The sequence below is a fragment of the Primulina eburnea genome, chromosome 8 (assembly GCF_022965805.1).
Source record: "Primulina eburnea isolate SZY01 chromosome 8, ASM2296580v1, whole genome shotgun sequence".
NCBI classification, from domain to species: Eukaryota; Viridiplantae; Streptophyta; class Magnoliopsida; order Lamiales; family Gesneriaceae; genus Primulina; species Primulina eburnea.
The window spans coordinates 42,124,362-42,150,968 of NC_133108.1; the positions used below are offsets into that span (position 1 = coordinate 42,124,362).

A 26,607-nucleotide genomic window follows, 5' to 3' on the forward strand; every position below is an offset into this window, starting at 1 on the left:
AGGAGGAAAAAATTTAAACGACCCTCCCAAAAACTATATGAGCTCAAAATTTAAACATACACGTCATGGTTGATACAGGATAAAAAAGTTGAATCACAGGTGATGAGCAAAAACAAGGAACACGGTAACCTCAAAGTTACAACATTCTTTCTATATTGAAATATGATCCCAGTTGTCAAAAGAAAATGGCTTTGCTACAAAAAAATGCAATAATTTAAGCTCTATCTTGAACTCCACGAAAATTGACAAGTTTCTGAAGTGAATTCACCTGGAGAAAGTGTTCTCTGCAAATCATAACTGGAGTTCATCTTAAACCGTAGCCAAATTTATGTGTAGGATGTACAAGTCAACTCGACACCAAGCACTAGTCAGTGCTACGGGAAAATGATGGCAGTGGCATGCCTTCTTGGGGACGCAGGATGACAAGAATACCGAACATCCCCAGCATAGGAAGAACAAGAAGCCATTTCAAGAGTTTGAAATAGTACATATGGAAGGTGAGGGAGAACTCATCTGAAAAGAAAATTCCATTTTTGTCTATCATCTCAATCAATACTGTCCCAGTAGTTCTTACACTTACAGTCGGAAGTTTAATCCGATGTTTTCCGGCCTGATCAAAGATTTGGCTTTGCTTAATTGTTCTTTCTCCTTGGTAATTACCAGGAACCAGTAAACTTACCTGTGGTTATAAACAAGAAAGCTCAAGAGAGGGCAGCCAGCATGTGGCTATTATTAATTATACATGAAGAAATGAAAAACAAAAACAACTTATATACCGTAACATTATAAGGTGCTTGACTGCCAGATGGGAACCTGTGTTTGTCTACAATCTCCACTTCAACCCAAAAGTTCTTTCCTTCTTCATCTCGGAAAGCTCGTGATGATGGAGTGACATGGATACCCTCACGGTTATAGCGGGATGCAGCATTATTTCTACCTTGGTTAGGTGATCTCCAAGCCTGGTGATATAAAAATTTGTAAGACAGAATAGCAATATCAACCAACAAGAACAAAACGATATAGTTTTTAATCGTATCCTTCCTTGAGTGGATGATAAGGAGAAGGTGTTGAGAAACAGAAGACATTCCCATTCATGGTGGTTACAATCAGATCGAGATCATCACCGCCATCGACATTGTCAGCCAAAACCATACTGTATCTGTAATTAAACAAGACATACCCACAGGTGAAGCGGGGCAGCAACTCAAAGAATGACCAACTACTACAAGGAATACAAGTTATCTTACGATGTTTCTCCGATATCTACAACATCAGCGCATGACGTGGGACCATCAATGAGGTATAAATACCCATCAAAAGATGTGCTAACAATTGTGAGTCCCTTCTTCTTCTCCCCACGTTTGCTCAAGTCAACTAGAAGAACTTGATTCATAACCCTACCATGTGTTCGATAAGGATAGGGTCGTACAATTGATCCATCATTGCCACTGAGAACGTATATGTTTCCAGATAATGTCGGAACGACGACATCAGTGTGACCATCCCCGTCCACATCTCCAATGCTAGGACCCTGTGTGAAACAAGATATTGCTCATGCAGTATAAACATGTAACTTGGCTTCAACCACATTTAGGAATCAAGATATTGCGAGTTACCTGTGGAACAAGACTCTTCACATGTGTTTCCCAAATTACTTTTCCTTGTGCAGTCCAAGCTGCAACATTTCCATGGGAATCAGCGGTCACTAACTCAATCTTTCCATCATCATTGATGTCAGCTGCAACTACCGCTCCTTGAATTTCAGCCATTTCAAGAGGAAACTTCTCTCTGTGTTTGCCTACACCAATAAACTAAAGCAATGAGCACAATTCAATGAACATAAGAAGAAACCCCAGCAAGAATACAAGAAATTAAGATAGCTGGGCAACTGATAACAGCTGAACCTACAATTGCACAAGAAGATGGATGTAAATGAACCAAACTGTTTGCGAGCAATTCGGAGCTCGGCTCGATAAAAAACTCGTTTGAGTTCGTTTGTTAATCATATCAAGTCAAGCTCAAGATCGATTTTGAGCTCGAAAATATAATCAAATCAAGGTCAAGCCTAAAGATATTCGGCTCGTGAGCTCGCAAACATGTTCGATAATATAGGTTCGCGAGCTCGAGCTTGTTTAGGTGGCTCGTAAGCTCGAGCTTGTTTAGGTGGCTCGTAAGCTCGATCTTGACTTATTTGTTGAGTTGACAAATAAAATTAATAGTACTAATGTCAATGCAAGGAAATGAACACAAAACATAGTTGAAAAAAAAATGAATTTATACTATATAGTCACAATTATATTTTTAATCTTACTTGCATATGATTATACTAAAATGTTCTTTAAAACATAATAAATTAACAGAAACACACCAACTTATTCTTTTTTCTCCAAAAAATTTACATCACCAAGTCATATACACGTTGAGTAACTTTACAAATTATTATCCTAAAATATTATATTAAATCGAATATAAAGAATTTATATTGATTAAAAAATAAAATTTATTTGGAACAAAGCAAATGAAGTATTAAAGGAGTGAAATTATTGGAATGTTATTTATATGGTGATATCAGTATATGACGAATACTTGTTATCTGGATGCTAGAATTATTATTTTGAGATGTTCAATAATATAATGAGTTTATGTTTTTATAATTATTACTTTTGTCGTTTTGGTTATTTATGAATAAATTTATATTTTTATGTCTGATTTAAAATTAGTTCATATATAGATTTAATTTTTAAAAAGCTCGAATCAAGCTCAAACTAGAGCTCAATTCTATGCTTTACGAGCTCGAAAACGAGCCAAGTTCAAGCCAGACTTGTTAAATATGATAAACAAGCTATTAATGAATCAAGCTTTTCTCGAGCTTAGTAATTTCAATACAAACCGAGCTCTAGCATCAAACAATCTTAAACGAGTCCAGCTCAAGTCTGATACTGTTTGGTTTGATTTGATTTGGATCGTTTACATCCCTACACAAGAACAATAAGTTTTGTCTATGATATTATTTTAGTTCAAATAAAAATTAAATCAGCATTTTCCAAGACTGGGGCCTCAAAGCAGAATCGTGTGGTGGTTGGTTTATACATTATCATTTAGTCATATCAGCAAAACCCAGAAATTAGTCGTTCTGCATTCTTCACATCACAAAATTTCTTGACTAATCCATAAGAAGCAAATGTCTCTATAGATAGCCACTAAACTAACAAAATAAATTTATGTCATCTATCCTTCTACTCCACCCAGAGATTTCCAAAAGATCAATCAAGCGCCAATACCAGCCCCATCCCATTGCATACTCACCGAAATTTCAGTCTGAAACTCGTAAATCAATGATGACCAAACCTGTTATTTAAAACAGGCCTCTAAAAATAGAAAACAAAAGAACAAACTTTTGGAGTGTGATAAATTGGAAGTAATCCAAACATATCAAAAACACACAATAAATTAAATAAGCACTGCACGACAAACTTATATAGTGGAATAGAAGAAAATAACACACCCTTGTGGTCCAATACATAAAACAAGCCAAAAGAAGTCCCGACCAGAATGTCCAAGTTCCCATCACCATCCAAATCAACAACTGTAGGAGAAGAATATATGTAGGCACGGAAATTTCCAGTATCCGTACTCAAATCGAGTTGAACACTCCACTTAACTTGCTTTGTGTCGAGATTGAAAACTACAATACCACCGGCGACATATTTCCCAATCTCAATACCACCAAGTTCCTTCAAATGGTCTGGATTATCATAATACCTACCAAATGACATATTAATTATCTGAAGAAGATTCAAATACTTTGCTGACTGAATTTCACTAAAAAGACAAACACACTTAAAAGCAGACAGAATGTTTTCTCATGAATTCTTCAATATCAGCATGAAGCCCTAGCATACTGCAGTCTATTTCAGCAAAGATTCTAGTCACCACCAAATACATGGCAGGGGATTTCGAAATTAAATGCTCATGGAGCCAATTTCTCAGGAACACTAGATTATAGGCACCTGTGGAATTGTTACCATGGAGCTTATAACTTTCTATACAAAGTGCATCTCACGATTTTAAGTCACATTGGTCCCATGAATTAATCTGGTAAATATCAGTGAATGGAAACACACTATATGTAACCCAAATTTCAATTTCAATCACAGGTAAGAGCAAGGAGATTCAAGCAGCATGCCCAAATATAGAACCTAAGTATCCGAGCATTAATGGTTACTTTAGGAGTAAAACATATAAAAGAGACGAGTTACACAAAATCGAAAAGAGAAGCAGCCCAGAATGTAGTATAATGCAAGTTGCAAGTTGATTTGGTACGTAAGAATTTTCAATCTATTCAGATTCTAGTGTACTCAGACAAAATGATTGGATGGCGTCTCTGGAGGCATTTGATGCGGAAATGTTAAAATTGAAGGGTGGGACTAGAATACAGTGGCTGTGGTACACAAGAAAGGTGGGAAAGGGAAAGAACAGTGTTTTCACGAACAAAAGTTATATGTCTATACTCAGCTGAAATCAAGCTAAAGTTGCCACAGTGCAATTGATATTTCTGCAGATTAGAAAATTAATATAAGAATTGGCCACAAAGGGACCCAAGGTTCAATGCATTCTAAGCAATGCAAGAAGAAATTTACTCGTGGTCAAAGAAGTATGAAACAGCAACAATCATCTCAGACACCCCATCATTATCAATGTCTGCTATGACCTAAAAAGAATGATAAGAACCATGTTAATGAGTAATACATGGTAAAATTATGCGAATATGAAAACTTTGTTTCATACACCACTATACTTACCGGAGTGCATAAGACATGTGCATCTATGTGAACATAATCTTCCAGTTTTTCATGCTGAGTTTCAGTCCATTCCTCATCTCCCCACATTGCCTCATCTACATAATCATCATAATCATAGTTATACTCATTAGTCAGCTCATCATTCTCCCTTAACAACTCAAATGATGCATCAGCTTCTTCTTCAAGGCCGCCATTATTCTCCACTGTTGCAGCATGAACGCCTTCATTGCCTTTTGAATCGTTCTCTTCAAGAAGCCTTCTTGCAGTGTTTTTTCCAATTTCTTCATCCTTGACTTTATCCGATCCAGAACTAGAAAATGTACTATTTGGTTCTTGTGGCATCTTTACGTCTTCTTCAGGTTGACTATCTTTGCTCTTCACTAGATTCTCAACACGAGATGCATTCAGGTCATGGTGCTGAATATCTGCCGTAGAGACATTGCTCTGCAAGATTTCATGATCAGCTTCTTCTGGTACAGAATTTGAAGCCTTAGACGAGTCATGGTGACCTTCTTCAAAAGAATGGGAGACGTTTTTCACAATTGTACTTCCTCTGTGAATGTTACTTCCATTGTGCCCTAAGAAATATTTAAAAGTTAAGAAACCTTTCAAGGACTAAACTATGGTCTAACCAAGTTTACCATATTCACAAAATTAACCTAGCAGAATGAATGAAACAATTAAGCAGATGATAGCAAAGGAACAAGTGTACAACAGTCCAACCAATGTGAACCACATGTTCATCAGAATTTCAAGTTGACCATCTGACCATGACTTTGAGTTGAAGCTCACATAATTGAGCAAATGCTACAGGTCAGAAGATTTCATACAGTGATTTTAAGATCTACAGAGGAGCTTTTGCTATTATTAAGTTGACCACATCAAGCCCAAGCTTTCCCAATATTTACATACTATAATCCACCTAAGGCACTCAGTTGCAACATGAGGATTGATGCTAGCAAGGCCAATGTCCAGATAGCTGCAAATGTGTAGTTAAACGTGGAATTTCTCAGGTATATCTCACAACAAGAAGGCCTGTGGCAGACTTCTAATAGGACGGGGGGAGAAAAAGTCAGTATGCTCAGATATTTTGTGGCATGTCAATGTTCATCGCGTTGAATACAAGAAATTATTATTCAGCGGCGCTGAAGAAATTATGAAGATTTCATGGAAATGCCATAAAGGCTCAGGAGAACATTAGGCAAACCGAGGTACAGAAGATAGATTTTAAAGCCACAATTTCAGAACCAATAATTCTCAACAGGTAAAAGGAGAGCAATTACCAGTTATCGAATCCCTGAGAACATCCTCGACCAGTTGCTCATCATGAACATCTGGGTGAGACCGGTCAACTGGATCTGGATGCAAACCAACATACCAATCCTTTTTAATTTTCAACCTCGGAATCTCCAGTTTATCTGACATCATGTAGCCTGAAACTCTAATTTCAAGTAACAGAACGCAACAGGTCAGCGAACTATTATTCAACAGCTAAAGAAGGCATTTAGGAGGAACAACAAGATGTTACCTGAAAAATAGCACTTCACCATTGTAAGTGGCTAAAACTACTTCTCGAACACCATCTTTGTCAATGTCATACAAAAGAGGACTAGAATGAACAATTGACTGATGAAAAGCTGGCCAACCTGATGTATAAAATACAATCACACACAAAAAAAGGTTCATTGTGTCTGGACGAATGACATAATTCATGAAGTTTAGCCCTTCTAGTTGCACATATGATCATTGATGTAAAATGGCGGCAAGCCCCTTGTCTATAAAACTAAAAGTATATATAGCAACCCTCTAGCAATACCTGGCAACTTATCTCCATCAGAGCCTTCTAGGACTTCCAAGTAATGAACAAAGGAGGGAACTACTACTTCAAGCTTTCCATCACTGAGGATACGAGATTTATAATCAAGGTTCCATAATACATGACAGATCGAGAATAACAAGCAAAGACTTCGAATTTGAATTTATGTCTTTTCAACAGATTCTGGGCATAAATTAACTCGGGAAAGTAAATCTTACAGGAATTTGGCCACTTAAAATTAAACCAACCTACATAGTCTACTTTTAATCCATTCATCATCTCCGATACTTGAGTTTAGTCGTATTCTCAATAAACCCGCACAGCTCAGCAACAAAGAAGAGAACAGAGAAAAATCAAATGCAACAAATACGGCAATTCTTGATACAGTGAATCCAAATGATACAGTCGTGTTCAATCACCTGTTGATATCCGCAATTAAAGGCGAAGAATAAATGCTGGAACTAACTTCAGTCTGCCATCTCAGTTCCAAACGCTGAGGGCATTGTGTATTCAGCAGCTCATCCTCGTCACTATTCACGAATAATGCCATGGAATTCATAATTCAACATTTGACAAGGTTCATTACATAAAAATCAGAGTTCTTGCAAATACAATAGCCCTCGTTCCATAATTCCATTCACAAAACCTATGGAAACTGCTCTTCGTTAAATTCTGGTATTACCAATTAAACCAATTCAGCAAAAACTCAAATTCATTTATGCAAGTAGCGTTATCACTCAAGAAAATAATCCACAAGAATCCAGACAAACACTTACAAATTGGGGTAACCGAGGGCGTCATCAGTAGCCTCACGCTCTCGAAATCTATTCTTGTTCGCTTCCTCCGATTGCGCAACGGCATAATCGAAACTCAAACAAGATAACCCAAAAACAAGCAAACCAAGGAATAGAACACCCCGAGATTTCATGAATTTAGGTAATCGTTTCCTCACTCGTCCAAAAACTCAAGTACGACGAAAAATTTGAAGGAATTTCACTTAGTCAAAGCCCAGTAAATGGGTTTTGGGATCTAAGCAAAAATAAAAATAAAAATTATTTTGCGGAAAGTGCGGATCATATTCATAATAAAAAATAATATTTTTATCATAAAAAAAATAAATTTTTATTTATGATCCAAATAAAATATATGTCTTATAAAATATGATCCGTGAGACCATCTCACACGAATTTGTTCTAATACGAAAATTGAAGTTGCAGAGCAGAGGCCTGACATTAAATTATTTTGTTTTTTCTTTCTTTCCTCTTTTTCTATTTTTCTCTCTTTTAATAAAATTGTCATATAAACAAAAGTGGGTGTTTTAATATCGACTTGACCTAAGAAAACAATCAGTTTATACTGCATGAAACATTTAAATTTGGACTTTGACCAACTATCAACCCCTCTACATTTTATAAGTTAGAATTGTTTGGCTCAATTGTCAGAAGTTTTTAAAAAATGTATAGTTCACCAACAAGCTATTAAATGAGCTCTTGCTTCTCCTCTTTCAATTCTCTTCAAGCCTACAATTTATTTTATTCAAACGAATTAAACCCTTTATTTTTTAAAAAAATCTAAAAATTAATAATCCCAAAAAAAGTCTAACAAAGCCTGAAAAATCGTAAAATATACAAGACAAATGTAGCCAATAAGGCCTTTAATCAAAGTAGACTAGTGATTGAATTATCCTACAAGCACCCAACATGACCCTTTATGGTTTTCGGATTATTGAAAGATTTAAAAAAAAAAAAAAAAAAAGGAACACATTTGCTACTAGATCATTATTTTAATTTTAAATTAGTTTCCCACTTAATTTTTTATGTGAGACGCATACTCTAAAAATGTGTGTACGTTTAACAATGCTAACAAATGAAAGGGATTCTGTTGCATATTATCCTGCCAAACTAATTCTTCACAGTGAATCAGTGATGCAGCAAACAAGAACAAAATAGAAAGCTAACCCGCTCAACTTTCAACTATATTCACAACAAAATGTCTCTAAATCTCAAATTACTAATTCTAAAAGCTGCATTTTTTTTTTTCACAAGTTTACATCTAGTAAAAAGAGAAATAGTAACCGAAAGTAAAATATACAAGGTGATCCTAAAGCTATTCGTACAATCTTGAATACTATGAGAGAACCGAAGGCAAGGATCACTCATATCTATAACGAGTTTACACGAGTCGCTTCTTTTGAAGGAATTTGTTTTACTTTAGACGACGCTGAGCTTTGCTTTCAATCATTATTCTATCTGCATACATAGGCAGGCAGATAATCTCATTGATCTCGTTTAACAAGTCGTCTTCTGTGATATTGTCTTTTATACTTCTCATGACCTGTTTTTGGGTTTGGGAAAAAATTAAGTACTTAGTACATTAAATTTAATAGGTTTGAAAAGAAACGTGACATATACCTTCTTGTAAGTGTTGAATTCATTAGGAGTCCCTTTATCAGTCCTGACCCGCATACACACCCATACTTCTTCCTCTGAATTCCATGAACACTCTATGATCTTGCCCGAATACGTAGAGGGATCAGACCCATCTGCATGGCCATTTACAATCAAGTTATAACATGCATGATACGGAATTTGTAAAATGGCACAGATTAGAAAGGGATTGATATGTCAATCTTAGGTGAAATGAGAAAGTTTGAAAAAAGATTAACGATAACAGGCTGATAAAATATACCAGTTACCACACAAATTGCCAGGTAATATAATATACTTTGGTCATAAATCTCCAATAAGATTTTACACAACAAAAGAAGATTGAAATCATGCAATTAATCCAGCAAGGTCCCATAAACACATTCAAGTTCAGGTACAATATGCATTTAACTAAATATCTATGTATCGAAAGTACAGTGGATGGACCACAGTTTCAATTCTCACTTGTCATAGTGCAGAATCAAGATCTTTACACATCATGAAGTGCACAGGCTAATCAATTGAAAGAATAAAGGTTTTTCAACCTTAGCACAACAGATGCAACTATAATGGCATTGCAAAACAATCCATGAACTACTAACCAGGGAAAACAACTCTGTACCCTTCCATTAATTTCTTCTTCCCTCGCTCGGTTAGAATAAGTGACCGGTGATTCTCAGCCACCTGTTGCAATGTAGCAAACCGAAAGAACATCACATGTATCAACAGTGAGTAAAGCAACAACACAAACGGTTGACTATATATTCATGTGCATTTTTAACATTTTTCAAAGCAATGGAGAAACAGGAAAGGAAAGCAAACCTCAAATAGAAAATCCACAGAATTCATTTCTGGGTATTTCCACTTTAAAAGACCTTCATGCGTTCGAGTAACATAAGGATCGTCCCAACCCTGGCATAAGAAACCATATGTAACCATTTTTGTAGAGAATACAACAAGCACTGAACAACTATATAATTAGATATTGTGTCCCATTCCCATATATAATGATAGTGGAAAAGTATAATTCAAAGCGCAAACTTCATCTGCCCACCACTCACACTAAAATATCTTTTGCCTTCAATTTAATAATTCCTAGGCAAGAAAATATACTGTAACACATATTTCAATCAGGCTGAATCGAGTTTCTACAGCTTTAAGTCATCTGATACAGAAAAAGAACCCAGTTTTGACAAACTACAAGCAAGCATATATAAAAGTTGAAAATGAGTATTAATCTAGTATTCACACCTGAAAAATTAGACCGTCTGCTGCATGTGAAAGCTTTGGAATAAATCCCTTCAAAAGTTTCGTTACAGTAGACAGCAACCAAAAATCTTTTCTCCTTACCTATCAAGTGTTATGCAGCAGTATCAACAAGAAGTCCAGCATTGGTGAATGGTAATGTGATTGGGCGTGGGGAGGGAGGGAAAAACCAATCAGGTGTGATGATGCAAACCCTGAAAGGTTCCAGGTCATATCTGTAGCAAGGATTTGTGCTCTGATATATATGTTGTCTTTCAATATTCCGAGGTTCAATTACTTCCTTTTCAAGCATTTTCCAACGTTCATAAAAGGGTCGCTGCATGAAAATAGATTAGGTTTGAAAATAGCACTCTTTCCAAGAATCATAGCCAAAACAAAAGAAGAGCTAATAATTGTGACATCACCGCTCAATTCGGACCGGAAGAATTTCTAACAAATCATTCAATTTTTCAGTGTCCAAGATTGATTAGCCCTGATTAAAAGTAAAAACTACTGTATGCACAATTACGACTTCAATAAATGTAAATTACCACGATAAAATCTTTGGTGCTTTACAAACTAAAAAAATAGAGCTTATCTCCCAACATATATGCCTCTTTCTTTTTTTTTTGGAAGAAATATGTAACCTCTTCGGTGAACAGATAAAATACCCCAAGGGGAAAAAAAGCAAGAAAACAAGCTTTTGTCAGTGAAGACTGTGTAGGATGACGGAGCCTCATAATTTCGTGTTTGTGGTTGCCGGTGGGCACCAGTGTATGAAACAGTCACACACATCTAAGCTTCCATTAGCGGTTTATAAGAAACACCTCAGGTTACAACATTTTATGGACCAAGAAAATGATTTTAACAAAAGAAAACAAAACAATAAGGAATAGAAATAAAGAACGGTTCATCATTCAGGCTTTATATTTTCATTCTTTAGAAACTATTTGGGATGTTTTGACATGGATGATGATTTCTGTAAGTGCCTTCAGAAAGAAGATAAGATTGTTTACATTGCATTGCAATCAACCAGCCATACCAAACACCTACAATCACAACATAGAGCAAGAAACAGAAACTGAAAAGTAACAAAAATTTGGAGTAACAAGCCATAAAATTGCTATTTTTGGCCACTGAACTCTGAAACCCATAAAATCATGTTTTACAGGAATTCTCTGTATCATACCTCTACAAGAGAAACCTGGTTAATCGCCATCATGTCATAGATGAGGTATCTTCTTTCTCGCCGCTGTGAATCAGGCATGGTATCAATTACCATCTCTCCATCAAGTAATGTGAAATGATGATAGAATCTCTCCGTCATCTTCTTCTTGAGAAAAATAAAACCATGAAATAAAACTCATCGGCTCGAAGATTATAACCGCAGAGCTAATAAAAGCTAAAGCTATTCCCCTTTCCCCACAAGATACTTACTTCATTAGTGTGTTTGCAGGGAAATCTCATCTGGAGCCTCCGAAAATTAAAATTTCTATCAATCAAGTAACAACCATCCATAGTGATTAACATCATATATCGTGTTCCGTCAGCTTTCCAAGTTGCATAATAGTAACGTTGCCTTAGCAATTGCAAATTGTCCCTGGTTGTAACCAAAATGTATCACTACGACATTGACATTACTTCTACATAAACTAATAAAAAGTTGATTTATTTCCTCTTCAGCGACAGGGGGAGTGTCGCATGACCAGAAAAAACAATGGTAACTTTTTACCAAAGCCTTGCAAATACCCACATATCCATGTCTTAAAGTACAAAGCAACATTAAAAGTTCCATATTCAAAAGCCTATGCACTAGTAGAAAATTTATATTAACATGTCGCAGTTGTAGCGATTACACAGCTGCTTCAAAAAAATTTACACAGTTAGACTAGTGCAAGACGGAATGAACTGAAAATGAGAAATGGTAAGTTAACCCAGGTTATTTATATTTTTTTCCTGTAAAAAATAAATGTGATAAAACCTGAGACCTGCTAAGGGAAACTGGATGTGATCCAGGAAAATGCTGAGATCCCCTAACCTGTAGAATAGGAAAATAAACATGACAATCAACCCAGAAGGAAAGGATACAGCATCCCCACACATCGCACAGGTTACAATAAAAAACATTGAAAGATCAAGCACTTCAAAAAACACTTGAGAAAATGTTAGGCAATGTAATAAATTGAAACCAGATAATACCAAAAAACCTACCCCTCCAGACAACTTTAAAAACTGATAGCAGAATTGCCTCAGCATTGTTTCTTGGTCACCAGGAATTTTATCTCCCAAAATATCATCATTCGTCAGAGTTAACTGAATCTCCTGATTCTCCTAAAATATTAACATGTTTTTAAAGGTTAAAGGGGACTGGATTTAGCTATTCACCATATGGTTTCACTTTCAATATATCTATGACTAAAAATGCACCACAGGCGATTTTAAACATATAGTTTTTTACTTCTTAAAAAAAATACTGACATCTTGAGGAGCTGCAGAATCTCCATCATCATCGTCATCATCTGGAATTGCATCACCATTTAGATCAAAATCAGAAGATCTTTTCCACTCTGGAGTTAGGGGGCAAACAAACACATCTGGCTTCCTCTCATGATAAAAATTGTACAATTCGTCGATATAGTCTTTTTTGTATATACCCGGTGGGCGTGCATCAGAAAATATTCTGATTGCCTGCAACGATGAAAACAAACTTCAAACATCATTATTCAATTCTACGAAACAAAGATGAGATGACAGTCAGCTTACCTGAGTGACGGATATAGGCCGTGACCGCATAAGATAGTGGACAATCATAAATCCAGTGCGATTATGCCCATGTGTGCAATGAACGAGAATATGCTTTTTTGGCTGCTTTTGCCTCGCAATAAATTGTGAAACCTGATAAATCACAACGTAAAACTATGAATTTCCAAGGATAAATAGAAGCACTCGTATGCCCATGAATCAAGTCCCTTGCTCAATAATCATACAGAACTAACAATATCTAAAACTTAACACGCTGCTATTATTACAAAAAAATGCTAAAAACGAATACATGTTAGACAGAGACAACATTTTAACCTAGACGTTGAAAACAAAAGCTTTGAAGGTGAAACTTCTTTAGAATCTCCAACCACATTTTCAGCTCTTATTACCTTTATCGGTTCTGAATATAACTAAAAAATTGACCCCATTACAAGTTGACTTGATAAAGTGATTTGTCAGAGGCAAGGAATGTCAATTGTGTGTAACTACAGCTGTATTTAAGAGACAACACCACCCTGCAATAATGAAAGCGTGATTGTGCTACTGATTTAAGATATTTTGATTCGCTGAACTTTCGTTGAATTACTCTAAGGAAATCGGCCTTACTTTTACGTTTCACCAACTCAAATCAGCATTACAAAGTTGAATTTTTATGCAAAAAAAAAAAAAAAAATACAGCCAGGCCAATTCAAAAGTTGTCTCACAGTGGCTTTTCAGTGCAAGGAAGAACGAGAAACAACATATTTGGAGACCACAGAATATAGTAGAGCATATGCAGCATTTGGGAAGGAAGAATCATTCCTAAAAGAGTATGATGAATCGCTTATAACTAAGGAGAACACTGTTGCAATGACTCGGGGGAGGATTAACATTTGAAGCTGAAAAGTCCTAGAACTTCATGAGCAGAATATTTATGAAGATTACAAGACGTCACTCGATCAAAGCCCTGAAGCAAAGCCTTTTACTTTAAAATTCACTCTGAATGTACAACATATTTCCTGTAAAAGAAACAGATATTTATCAAGCCGCATTCAAAATTTTCTCATTCTGTAATCCCAAACTATAGACATACACCAATATCCGGCGAGAAAGTCAGCTGACCACCTATCATCCAGAAAGGAGAAAAAAAACCAAATTCTTTACGTACAGAAATGAAAACTAATTTTAACAAGAATATTCTGTTGATTTTGTAGAAAAATGCATCCATATCCATATTACCTCATGAACAAACTTATTTACAGCCTCGTTAACTAATTTTAACAAGAATATTCTGTAAATTTTGTAGAAAAATGCATCCATATACATATTACCTCATGAACAAACTTATTTACAGCCTCATTCTCTGGCACAGAATCACGCCCCTTGCAAGCAATCTAAATATTAAAAAAAAGTCAATAATTCAGGCAGTGATTAAAACTTCAATCCATCATTCACATAAGAGGAGAGGACCATTACCCACCTTGACATGCTTGATACCTTCTTTCTTCCAATCATTCAAATTATAATACCTACTTGAATTTGTAAGATCAATTACCAAGCCAAGCTGGAAAAAAAAAATCAGTAAAAATTTCAAATCAAGATTAGGCACTGGCAAAGTTTTAAATACATCATTATTTTTAAAACACCAGATATTACTTTCCATGAGTACACAAAAGATAACACAGTTTTACCTGATGGGGGCATTTTATTGATAAAAGTAACGTGCAGATTGTTTAAGAAATAAAAATTATAAAATACAAGCAGCAAGGACAATCAATGTCGCATCGTTGACCAATTTAATTGTTAAAGAAACACAATGTCAATGAACTATTTCATATTTCTTCTAAACTCAAATCCATTTGCAGATCGGATGGAACCAGGAATCCTACGAAGTGTTTCAGCATGTTGCAAACACAATGAAAAAGAGATGTTATGAATAGTGTGTGATAATTCCCAAAGGTTGCACTTGGATGGAAGGATTTGATTTGGGCCAGGATTTGAAATACATCCATCAAATCCATCACAATTATCATTCCAGCAGCAATCAAATAGATTTGAAATTCAAATTCACAACTTCAAATACCCCAATCCAAGCACACCAAAATGCCTAAGATACTATGAAGGCAGGATACAACAAACAACATATATGCATGTGTAGTGCGTATATGTCAAGAATGGAAAATATTAAGCACATCAATCACTAGTATCGGGCAAGCATGCATCATAACACCATCATTTGAGTATACAATAAAATCAACAATAACTTATTAACTGAAAATTTCAGTAAAATTCAAGCATCTTTCTATGGGTTGCCTATCACAATCCAGAAGTATAACATTTTCAACAGCTTAACAAAACACCAGTGACCATTCAACAGACAATTCAAATATTCACATGTGCACCCAAAATTGCATAAGCTCTAGTCAGTGAATCTATTTTAATGAAAAATGATATTAAGTATCATATCCTTACTAACCTTTCTCCCTAAAACTCTCTGTTGATGAATAACTTGCCTGTAGGAGTATCTTTTACCAGGATAAATATAGTCATTAAATGATTCACCTAACGGAACTTTTGAAGGGATCAAACCACATATTTCTTGTCCAACCGCAGGGCAGTCCAACCAACCTTCCATGTGACGGATTAAAAATTACAGAAAACGATAGCATTAATATGATTAAACATGATAGTAACGCCAAAGGACTGAGAACAGAAACACCAGTTACAGTGCACAGCAAACCTAACATAAAAGGTCCAAAGAAATTTTTTTAAAATATCAAACCTCACAAATACCGTCCCTACCCCCAAATCCCAATATCCCATCCGACATTGAGGACATACAGCAACATTCATAGAAAAATAGCCAGAAAGATCCAATCTACATACAATAATACCCCAGAAAGTTTCCTTCCTTAGCCCCCATTAAATAAGTGAAGAAAAGCAAAGGAAAGAAAAATGGCTGACCAGCCATTAACACAGACATTGCTCTCAGAATCAACTATATGTATTAAACCCATCCAAACGAACCATACTTTGGTCTCTGGATCTGCCAAGATTAAACAATTAAGTATTTAAATAAGAAACTTAACGTGCGTCGAACAATTTCAACAAACTTTTTGGTTGACAGCCAAATGGAAAAAGATTTATAAAAAGCCACTTATGGCCACTCGATACCCACTGCACTGACTGCAGCATGGTGCCATGTCACCGAAGAGGAGAAAATTATCCTTGAAACATAACCGACTAAAATTTTTACCTGGAGGGAGTTTATCGTTAGGTCTCTGCTTCTTCACTTGATACCTATCATCTCTCTGATATGGCTGAGATCCATAGGAAGGTCTGTCATCAGGGCGTTGCCTTCGAAGACGTTGAATCCTTTCCTCACGTTCCTGATGCCCAAAGAAAAACAAAACATTGTGGGATGTCAGCAGCGATGATTCAGATTTTAACGTAAGAAAAAAGAGAACTGTATCTCTATGAAATCATATGCCAAATTCCTGATTATTTTTGCTACCTCTTACCATAATTGTCAAAGGCGAGTGCCTCGCCACCTTGTGCCTAGGGTCATCCCAGGCATAGCGATTCACTAAGATGAGCCCAAGTGCTCGACTGAACTAGCCTTGGAAGTAAAGCGTGCCTTAGTGAATTTTTTTAATCTCGCCTGAACTAGCCTTGGAAGTTCACTTAGGGGCGCTTGAATTTTTTTTAATTACTTGTTTAAAACAAAAAACCCAAACCAAAACCCTAGTAACCCAGCGCTCCAATGCTGAAATCAGAAGAAGAGAGCGCTGAACAGAAGAAAGAAGTGAGGGCATCTACATCTAAAACAATCAGAAAAAGACCGATTTCACATCTTTTGGATGACGAGGAAAAAATCGATGTTGATCAAGAAAATTACAAAGACCAAAAAGAATACAAGTCCGACAGTTCTGAAAATTCTGATGATTCGATGAAAAAAGATGAACTTGATTTGGATAATTAAGAATTTTCATAATGTTACTAATTACTATGAAATTATTAACTATTTTTTTGTTTTGAATGACATTGTGATTTAATTATTTCATATTTTAATATATTTACTCTAAAATAAATATATTTTTACAAACATTAAAAATGTTCGCCTTGCTTGATAAAGGACGCACCTCGCCTCGCCTTGCACCTCACGCTCCATGGCGCTTGTGCGCCTGGGTGCGCCCTTGACAACTACGTCTCTCACTTGAAATCAAAAACATTTTACCAAAAAAATATTGAAAAAATACTCAGCAAAAACTATATACAAATAAAATTTGCAAGTTGAAAGAAAAGAAACTCGACATGAAGATGGGCATAGAAGCTGAAGTGCAATTCACCAAGCCAATTGCTAACCAAAGTAAGGATGACATTTGCCTTCTTCTTAGCCTACCTATCAATTAGTCATTGGTGTTAAAAAGAAATAAAATACAATTATTTTTAAGTAGAGTACCATGGTGATGAAGTTTCAAAACACCACATACAATCAAAAAGCATTAATACTCATTCATAAGTCTACTTTTCCTCGGTAATAATTTGTTCAATTCAAAAAGTATGAACAAGTACAATCTTAACACTGGCATGATACTTAATCAGCATTAACAATATTGTGCTTCTGGAGAGAAGATCATCAAATTTGTAAGCGAATGAAAAACTAAGCACACTATCGATATGTCATATATTGAAGGAGTAAAGTATAAGGCAGAGATACCCGACGTAAAAGCTGAACAGCAGTCTCCCCATGTTCCACTTGTTCATTGTATCTCACATGTTCTTCTAGCGCATAATCTTCTTTCAACTGCGGTTCAGAAAACACTTCCTCATCTTCAGGTTCAGGGGATGCATTCAAGTCCATCCTGGAAATCATTTAAATTCAATTACAAGCATTTTCTGACAATGAAGACTGCGGAAATTATTTAGCAATTTTTGCCATAAGCAAATAATAATGAATATGTGGTAAGCCGAATAAGTGCATCTTGCCTCAAAACATTATCATAATTGACCAGAAGCATCATGGATCAAATTCCATCCTGGAGAAACTTACACCCCCTTCTCTCATGGTAAATAAACCATTATACTACCAAAATCTCATTAAGAACTAGCCTCTAATGCGGCAATTTTTTCACAGTAAATCAACAAACCATTCAGATATAAACAAGTTGAACTCATCAAATAAAGCTCCCAATCCATTCTGGTCACTTATGTATACCCCTTTCAATAACTCATTTCTCCCCTTTCCAAGCTACACCCACCTTAATAGTGTGGGGTATTTGTAAGGATTTACCAATTATTTATCGTCCTATATAGACTCTAAGGAGTAGGACAAACATCAGGTCCTGATTAAAACAAAACAAAGCAACGATACTCTAGAAATCTGCCAACAAACATCCAACACCTGCAATTATCAAAAGCATATGAATTTCCAGATTTTAAGTAAATTACACGTTAATGATGCAAAAATAGTCTGAAAAACATCCAATAAATTCCAACCAACATCAAAGTGAAATTTCGGCAAGTCCAACAGCACAAGTTAATCCAATTTAAGCCCAATCCCACCATGAGTGTCGACAGAATTTCATGCAAAAATGGTACGAACAGAAAAATGTCAACTAAATGCCCAGAGGAAAAGCCATCAACGTAAGTTGATCAACGTTACTCACATTCTCGAAGTTAAGAAAATCAATACGGCACCACGCCATAATTTCACTTAATTCTCATTTTCATAAGCTGTCTTAATGCAAAGCTTTAAAAACAAGAAATTACTCGGACTATCAACTTTCTTCCTCTGTGAGTACAGACAAACACCGACAACTTTCTTCTGCAACCAAGAACGGATTCATAAAAACATATATCCTTTCATTCTCTGAACAGAAATACAAATCCCATAAGAAAAAAAAATCATTAAAACAACATTCTTCAAAGGGCAAGGACATGCCACAAAGGTGAAAGTTCAAGCACAAAACAACCGTCAATAGCTTAAAGCAGCAATGGACATCCACCCCAAACGCGACAAAGCGAAAAACAGTCCCAACCTGAAGCAAAAGAGAGCGAAAAATCGAAACGACTGCGCATCAATTTTCAACCGAAAGCCTTGGCAACACCAAACAGAATCCTCCGTCAAGACAAACCAATAAAAAAAGGTTTGCTCTTCAATTCCTCGCACAACTTAAAACCCTACAATTGAGTGACTTTCACATCATACTTCGACTTCCAAAAAAAACCTATACAGAAAAACCAGCCGCACTGGAGAGGCACAAAGATCGCGAGATTCAATTCATGATAATATGATTAAAAACATCAAGGGAAAAGGGGGTTTGATAAATATATATATAATATAAATATAGGAAGCCGTTATATATATATATATATATATAGCAATCGACGAGGGGAGAGGGGTGGCTGCGGTATTTAAGAAGAAAGTCTGTAGAGAGCGTGTTTGGTAAGAGAGTCTCTTTTATTATTTTAAGTAATTGTGTGTTAATCATAATAATTTAAAATAATGATAAATATACGAGAAATATATGGTACATCGATATTTATAACAATTATATTATGAAAGTTGTTAGATTTTATATTGAATTTTTTTAGATTTTGATAAATTAATTTTTTTATGTGGTAAGAATTGTTGTACAAATCTTGTTGTACATGTTTTTTATACATGTATAATGACTCAATAGTCCATTAATGATCAAACTTTGCATACAATAATGGAAGTAATTTATATCTATAACATGTTATTAAGAACTAGATTTATAGAATAAACTATTTTAGGTCTTCTAATTTTGTTAAAAAAAATTAAACCAGATATTTTCCTCATAAAATGTTTGTATATATCATATTTTTATGATATAGCAATTCTTAGAGTAACTAATTTTCATATCTAAAATATAACCATTTTTTTCCCTTAGTACCTTATTTGATTAAAGGTAAAATAAAAATTTGGATATGGAATTTGATGAAAAAACTATTTCAACATAATTACACTTTATATAAAATATTGTATGCTTAAAAGTGCACTTTATATTGAAATTTGGTGCAATACATACGTCATGTTCAAGAAAGTAATAATTTTTTGAAATTTTGATGTACGAAATATATTAGATTTGGACTTGTTAGGAGTAGATATAGGCAATAATTATTGATACCTGGTCAATGAATATATGGTAAATTTTAATATAAAAATAAATATTGTTTGGGAGGTATTATTGTATAGGAGCATGTTTGTATCTAATTTTATGTTTGAATTTTTACTCTTAATATAATTTATTTTCTAGTAAAAGTTTGTGTAGCCAAGCCTAGAACACATGGGGCGATATACTTTCTTTTGTAGCATAAACCACTGTATTTTCTATGCTAAAAAAAGCACTAGTTTATCCGGTTAGAGTGACCAAAGCTTATTTGGTATTTCCTAAAATATATACATAATTTTAACATGATTTATGCAGCGTGAAATCCAATGGGATACTTCATTGATGCGGTTTTGAAAGTCGCCAATTTCAAGTTTCGCCAACCACGAAAGAAAGGGAAGAAATGTTAATTAACATTGGGAGATTTGCGATAAAGCAAACAAGTCAAATATGATCAAGCTCAAATTTAGATTATCAATTGGATTCGGAGTTACTGTCTACAACACTAATTATCAAAGACACGTTATAAAATCAAACTTTATGGAAACCGTACATGAGCTACCAGAAAGAAAATCCAGGCCCTTTATTTAATGTTCTATGACTATCTGCTCAAAACATCGCCAATGATCTTAAAAGGAGAAACAAAATTTACGAGGAAACATCCAAGGCATGTAAAAACAAGAAATGTGCTGAATAAGAAGCCGATCTTCCCTCTGCCGACTTCATATGTTCGCTAACAAATCCAGGGTTGCAGTAGATTAAACAGAAGTTCAAGAAAGTTATCTCCAGCATGCTAGTTCTTTTAGGCCGATTCGGGCAAGCACGTCACAATTGCATGAAACATGTCACCTGTAGAACAACTGGTTCATCAGTACTCAAAGGAAACTACATATATTGGAACTGAGTAATCGACAGATAATGTGAATGGTGTGTACTTACATCAGACAAAGCTGCGGTTTGATTCCAAATTGACTTTCACCGGTAATTCGTCAGTCTTAGACTGGTTATCTTCTTCGCCCAAACCTGCATCGGATCCTACTGAAGATTCAGTGGTTTCAGCTATCTCAGACACCATCTTCTCGTGTTTTTCTTTTAATTCTGGGGAGTTTATAGCCCCCATGATGGCCTGCCTGAGTTCTGCCTCCAAAGCCTCAATCTTACTTTTTGAGTCTGGATCTTCTGAATTACCAGCTTTTGCCACTTCTATCTTTAGCAGTTCAATCCTGTCTTTCAAACCTGATGAATTGACAACATCATCTATGATCATATTAACTTCTTCGTTGAAAGCTTCTATTTTTGCCTTGGCTTCTGGGACAGCACGTGGGTTTACTTGCAAACCCATGGATCCAAGAACAGCCTTAAATTCGGAGTCCAACTCTTCTTGCAATTGCGAAACCTTTTCTTTTAGCTTCTGGTTTGAACCGATATCCGACAATCCTGACTCAGAAATATCAGCTTTCAGCGTCTCTATCTTCTGTTTCATATCAGACCGATCCACGAGTTCCCTGAATTTCTTATTTATTTCCAGTCTCATTTCATCTTTTTCGGTGCTACTTTTTGAGGGATTCAAAGCCTTGGATAACTCTTTCAGTATATCAAGCTTATATTTCAAGCTGGAGTAATTAGGAGCTGAAGGAAGCTTTTTGTCAAACTCATCCTTAAGCAGTTCAATCTTTTCTTTCAACGCAGGATGTGCAAGCTGGTCCTGCACATTCCGCGCTTTTGCAATTTCTTCTCGCACCATCAAAATTTTGTCTTCCATACCTATACCTTTTGCAGCCTCATCATACTCGTAATCAATCTCTCTTTTCAATTTCTCTACCATCTCTTTCAATCCTGTCTCTGGAATCTCTGAGGGTGATTTACTGGCTTCCAAGATCCGCAGTTTCAGTTTTTCTACCTCATCCCTCAATTCCGATTCTGAGGTCTTGCTTATCTGTACTATGGGTTCTTCTTTCTTTTTCATATTGACCTTCCTTTTGGGATCTATTGGAATTCCCTCCTGGAATCCACCAAGTTTCCGGAATTTTTGAGCCCTGTGTTTTAGTAGTATTTCTGTATCCATTTTTACAAGTTCCTGTATACACCAGAAACATCTTAGTCCCCTGATTATCCATCCGTTCAAAAACTAATTATAATGTAGGAGGAATATCCTACTTCCATAGATTCAACAATTGCAGTTTTTAACTGTTGTGAGGTCCAGTAAGGATCTGCATGTGCACCACCAAGAGGTTCCTACAACGAGCCACAAATATTTATCATTTGATGGTAAGGTTAAAATGGAAATTATAACAGCGCCGATATTTGAAACCTGAAGCACAGGATTAAGCACATGATTAAGGTATATGACGAAAGAACAATCTAAGAAGGAATATTAATTCGTATAATGAAGCTGTCGCATGGATTTTCCAACTAGAACCTTATGTTAAAACAAAATAACTGTTTTTTTTAAGAAAATAAACTGTATTTTCAGTATACAAAATTGAGAGATAATTTTAGGACATTGAATAGTGGGACAAAATGGCATGAAAGTAGAAAATAATAAGTAAAAGAACACGCAAATGAGTTATTACTGGGATGACACCATCAGCAATTTCTAACTTCATCAGCTCTCTAGATGTAATCTTCAGCTTTTCAGCAGCCTGAAAAGGGGAAAAAAGGAACAAAGTCAAAACTATCACAGGTTATGACTGGCAAACCAGATACATCTTAAAATCACCTTTGGTGAAGCTTTGGCAGTCTTCCACAAAATTGCAGCACAAGCTTCAGGGCTGTCTCATAAAGGGAAGGAAAATCAAAATGGAACCCAGATTTACATACACTGACGAGTTTTTCAAGGAAGAAGAAGAAACCCATTTGAATGGGCATCTGCATGCTATTTGCATATAATGTTTCAGCAACACAAAAGCTTTATTGCATGAATACCTCCTAGTGATATTATCTCAATCCTCAGAAAATGGGAAGATTGATATTGAATTTTCAGGTTACACTTTTCGTTCAACGAGTTTCTGGTCTTATAAGCTGAAGATAATTTGTCAATCTCTAGGTTTATGCAATCAAATAGCATTGCCTGAAACTGCTAAGTTTCCAAGAACTGTTGAGCTTATTATGTTTCACTATCGTTTCTTAATATTATTCCTGCCTTTCCAAAACATAAGCATAACAATAAGCACTAACAACACTACGAAACCAAAGTCGCACTGCTCAAGAGAACCATTTAGTCATAAAATTTTCAAAGTAAACCAGCTGTAGCCATGACGAAAGCCAAACATGGTAAGAGTGATGGAGGATATAGATGATATAGCATGCACTGGAACCAATAACTCGCCTCTGCAGGTATACAAAACCCCATCGAAGCAGCAACCATGACACAATTCAGCAATTAAATTATACATCACAGTCACCGACTAGGTATCTCGAGTGTGGAAGAAAAAGCAGAAAAATCCAAACCAGCATCTTGAGGCAAATAGTTGATATACAAAACGTTGATAGAGATGCACCTGGCAACATAAAAGACCGCATTTTCAAGCATTAACAACTTGTTAGCACAACCAATAGCCAGTGCTCCACCAGAGCCTCCTTCTCCAATAACAATTGAAACAATTGGAACTTTGAGACCAAACATAGTCCTCAAGTTCTGAGCTATAGCTTCACCCTTAACGTGAAAAAACAAAGGGGAAAAAACAAAATAGTCAACATAAACCCTTTACACTAGGCACACACAATTCAGCAATAAGGAACTTCACTTGATGGAATACTACACAGTACTTGGCCTAATTCCTCAGATTTAAGATCAGCATATGCCCCAGGAGTGTCGATGAAAGTCACAATCGGAAATCCATGGTGATCCGCATAGTACATCATTCGCAGAGCCTTTCGATAACTATTGAAATCGGAATGTCACAGTCAGCACTAGGTAAAACAGGAATATCCCCACTCAAACTTTCATGATCCGGGGGATGTGAAATTTTCCATGTCACTTTACAAAATCACTAGATTCATACGGATATTATTAATCATGAAAGACAGGGCATCGATTGCTTTTTTTCTTTTCTTTTTTAACAATGTATAAGATCATGCGAAAATATAGAATGTAAGAATCCTTTCTTAAATGCATACCCATGAGGAGTAGGCATCCCAAAGTTCCGCTGTATATTCTCTTTCGTATTGCGGCCCTTCTGATGGCCCATGAACATGTAGCATCTTCCATTTATTGTACCAAGTCCTGTGACAACAGCGGGATCATCATATCCAGCTCGATCTCCATGGAGTTCAACAAACTGCACACGTGTTAAAATACAGCCCAATTCATATACAGGAAAAAATTTCTTCTTTATTAAATCTAAAGTTCATCATTTTCTTATACGTTTACTGGATGTTATCAATTCTGAAGATATTGCAGGGAATAAAACCTAGGCTCAAAATAAGTTGCAGGTGAAGAGACCTTGTCAGTAATATTGAATACGTGATCGAGAAATGTTGGCCTGTTGGGATGTCGTGCAATATTCACACGTTGTATGGGAGTCAAATGTGTGTACAGATCTTTTAGAGCCTGCAAATTGACATGGAATTAAGAGAAAAAACCGATAAAATTGAAATAAAGAGAAGATCATAAATTTTGCCTCTCAAGTCTTAAGTAGAAGGTCATTATATGATAACAGTGGTAACAGGAATTGCATTTGCAATGGAATCGAAAGAGGAAGTGTGGTGAAATGGAGTTGAAATTATAAGCATGTTGTTGGCTAAACCTGTTGATACTTGTTCTCCAGAGAGATAAGTTGATCGCTGAAGTCCAGACCAGTTTCATTTGCCATCTTTTGCACCTGCATAAGAAAAGCAATAGGATCAAAGCAAGCCATGAAATTTTCTATATAAATAGTTCAGGTCGTAAATGTGCATAAAGATCTTACAAAATACTTACATCAATTATTTTTTTCTGCAGATCCATGAGAGGTTTCTCGAAGTCCAATGTCACTGGCTTTGGTTTCTCTTTCAAAGGCTTGAAAGGTGAGAGATGGCTAAGGATTCCACCCTTCACATTTGGGTCAGGATCTTCTGGCCATGGATATTCATGCCTTTTAACTTTCCGAACCTTTGCAGATACAGTGAAACCTCTCCTTTTTGCTCCTAGTTTCGCCCTTCCAAGTGCTTTTAGGGGTACACCAAAAACTCCATTATTTGAGCTCCTATGAAGATCCAAAGCAGTAGGTTTGGAAGCTGAATCCCCAATGAATGACACCGGAGATGGGGTCATGGAAGCCATTGTCCCACTTGAAGGAGCGGATCAATTGGGACAGTGAATACCTTTAAAGGGCAAAAAAGGGAAAAAGAACGATTCTAATTCTAAGTAAAGAAAAGTACCAAAATATGTAAAACACTAGAACCACGAGAAAAATAAACAAAATATTCTTTTTAGGAAATTGAGAATCCAATTCATAAAACGAATCACTGGGACATTTCAGGTCGTCAACTGTGGGCTCTATGGTGCGTGTGTGTTACACAGGGTTTGGCCTAAATTCAGCCGACACAAGGAATCTAGCAACATTGGAGACAGGAGCGACATTGCACGCTGTCATTCAAAACTTATTCAAGAATGTCATTTGAGAAGTGTCCAGACTCCAGATAAAAGAAGGGGTACAACAAAACTATCAGTGACGTAAGTGAGGAACCTAATATGCATAAGTGCACTCAAATTCTTAATTCAGCGTCTTTTCTGATTTTTCAGTAGTTAAGGCAGAACAATCCAGGGAACGTACATGATTTCACGGAACGATGACATTTAGTTGGCATGCAGACACGCAGCTACTACATGCATAGATTTCAATAAAACGTGAAACCTAAAGAATTAAGACAATTTCGTAAAATGCCACAGATTCATATCATCAACTAAAGAGTACGCATTGTATCCATCCGGCAGCGCCCAACATAGCAATTACATAAACAAAAGAAAAGACTCCACCACAAGTTATCCCGAGCTAAAAGAAACACTTGATCAAAGCAAAATAACACAACATCCAGCATTCAAACACCACAATCGAATAAATTCTGGCCGGAAATTGAAGAAAAACACACCTTATATATCAAATGCAGCAGCGAAAAATCGGAACCGATTACAGCTCAATAAAAACGAGCAGATCTGAGAAACCGATGAGAAGAAATCGAAAGATCGCGGAGCATAGGAAAGATCGTCGGGGCGAGGCCGGTTTGTGATTAGTGAGAGGGGAATGTGGAATTTATATAAATTTCGATGGTTCCGATGCTTAATAATTGTAAAATGAAAATGAGGGGCAACGTTTTCGGCAGGGCCGTTGAAGCCCCGGAAACAAACACGGCAATTCAACTAGTAAACTCACTACTCGAGCTTTTTCATATTTATCCAAAAAAAATATTTTTATTTATAAAAACATATATAATTTTCAAAAATAAAATTTATTTAACGA

At 35.9% G+C, this 26,607-nt stretch overlaps 3 protein-coding genes across 11 annotated transcripts; all 3 read right to left on the minus strand.

Annotated features, from left to right (window-relative positions):
* Positions 1-23: 23 nt before the first annotated feature.
* LOC140839925 (protein DEFECTIVE IN EXINE FORMATION 1-like) lies at positions 24-7,679 on the minus strand. 2 transcript variants are annotated; one of them, XM_073206922.1, is made up of 13 exons: positions 7,395-7,679; positions 7,038-7,148; positions 6,619-6,701; positions 6,331-6,448; positions 6,086-6,243; positions 4,803-5,380; positions 4,641-4,711; positions 3,506-3,762; positions 1,617-1,798; positions 1,248-1,531; positions 1,041-1,159; positions 777-958; positions 24-679 (listed from the first exon to the last, which is right to left on the minus strand). In XM_073206922.1, the coding sequence occupies exons 1-13, from the start codon at positions 7,544-7,546 to the stop codon at positions 365-367; spliced, it is 2,610 nt and encodes an 869-aa protein (XP_073063023.1). In that variant the 5' UTR covers positions 7,547-7,679; the 3' UTR covers positions 24-364. The 2 variants fall into 2 exon arrangements, with proteins under 2 accessions (XP_073063023.1, XP_073063024.1); XM_073206923.1 differs by lacking the exons at positions 7,038-7,148; positions 7,395-7,679 and adding an exon at positions 6,871-6,981 and having other exon boundaries at positions 27-679.
* An 885-nt stretch (positions 7,680-8,564) lies between these two features.
* LOC140839926 (uncharacterized) lies at positions 8,565-19,404 on the minus strand. 7 transcript variants are annotated; one of them, XM_073206930.1, is made up of 19 exons: positions 19,073-19,404; positions 18,325-18,435; positions 17,752-17,896; positions 16,288-16,420; positions 15,508-15,659; positions 14,512-14,595; positions 14,363-14,425; positions 13,053-13,184; positions 12,768-12,977; positions 12,501-12,620; positions 12,278-12,327; positions 11,727-11,889; positions 11,479-11,622; positions 10,504-10,626; positions 10,296-10,394; positions 9,867-9,956; positions 9,647-9,728; positions 9,030-9,160; positions 8,565-8,952 (listed from the first exon to the last, which is right to left on the minus strand). In XM_073206930.1, the coding sequence occupies exons 3-19, from the start codon at positions 17,893-17,895 to the stop codon at positions 8,824-8,826; spliced, it is 2,049 nt and encodes a 682-aa protein (XP_073063031.1). In that variant the 5' UTR covers position 17,896; positions 18,325-18,435; positions 19,073-19,404; the 3' UTR covers positions 8,565-8,823. The 7 variants fall into 7 exon arrangements, with proteins under 7 accessions (XP_073063031.1, XP_073063029.1, XP_073063030.1 ...); XM_073206928.1 differs by lacking the exon at positions 18,325-18,435 and adding an exon at positions 18,701-18,858; XM_073206929.1 differs by lacking the exon at positions 18,325-18,435 and having other exon boundaries at positions 19,073-19,402.
* Positions 19,405-20,616: 1,212 nt separating this feature from the next.
* On the minus strand, positions 20,617-26,503 carry LOC140839927 (acetyl-coenzyme A carboxylase carboxyl transferase subunit alpha, chloroplastic-like). 2 transcript variants are annotated; one of them, XM_073206932.1, is made up of 12 exons: positions 26,240-26,503; positions 25,089-25,471; positions 24,916-24,990; positions 24,612-24,719; positions 24,287-24,447; positions 23,936-24,050; positions 23,668-23,822; positions 22,887-22,938; positions 22,741-22,809; positions 22,325-22,402; positions 21,107-22,244; positions 20,617-21,016 (listed from the first exon to the last, which is right to left on the minus strand). In XM_073206932.1, exons 2-11 carry the CDS (start codon positions 25,428-25,430, stop codon positions 21,108-21,110), a joined length of 2,292 nt encoding a protein of 763 aa, XP_073063033.1. In that variant the 5' UTR covers positions 25,431-25,471; positions 26,240-26,503; the 3' UTR covers positions 20,617-21,016; position 21,107. The 2 variants fall into 2 exon arrangements, with proteins under 2 accessions (XP_073063033.1, XP_073063034.1); XM_073206933.1 differs by having other exon boundaries at positions 21,103-22,244.
* Positions 26,504-26,607: the final 104 nt, after the last annotated feature.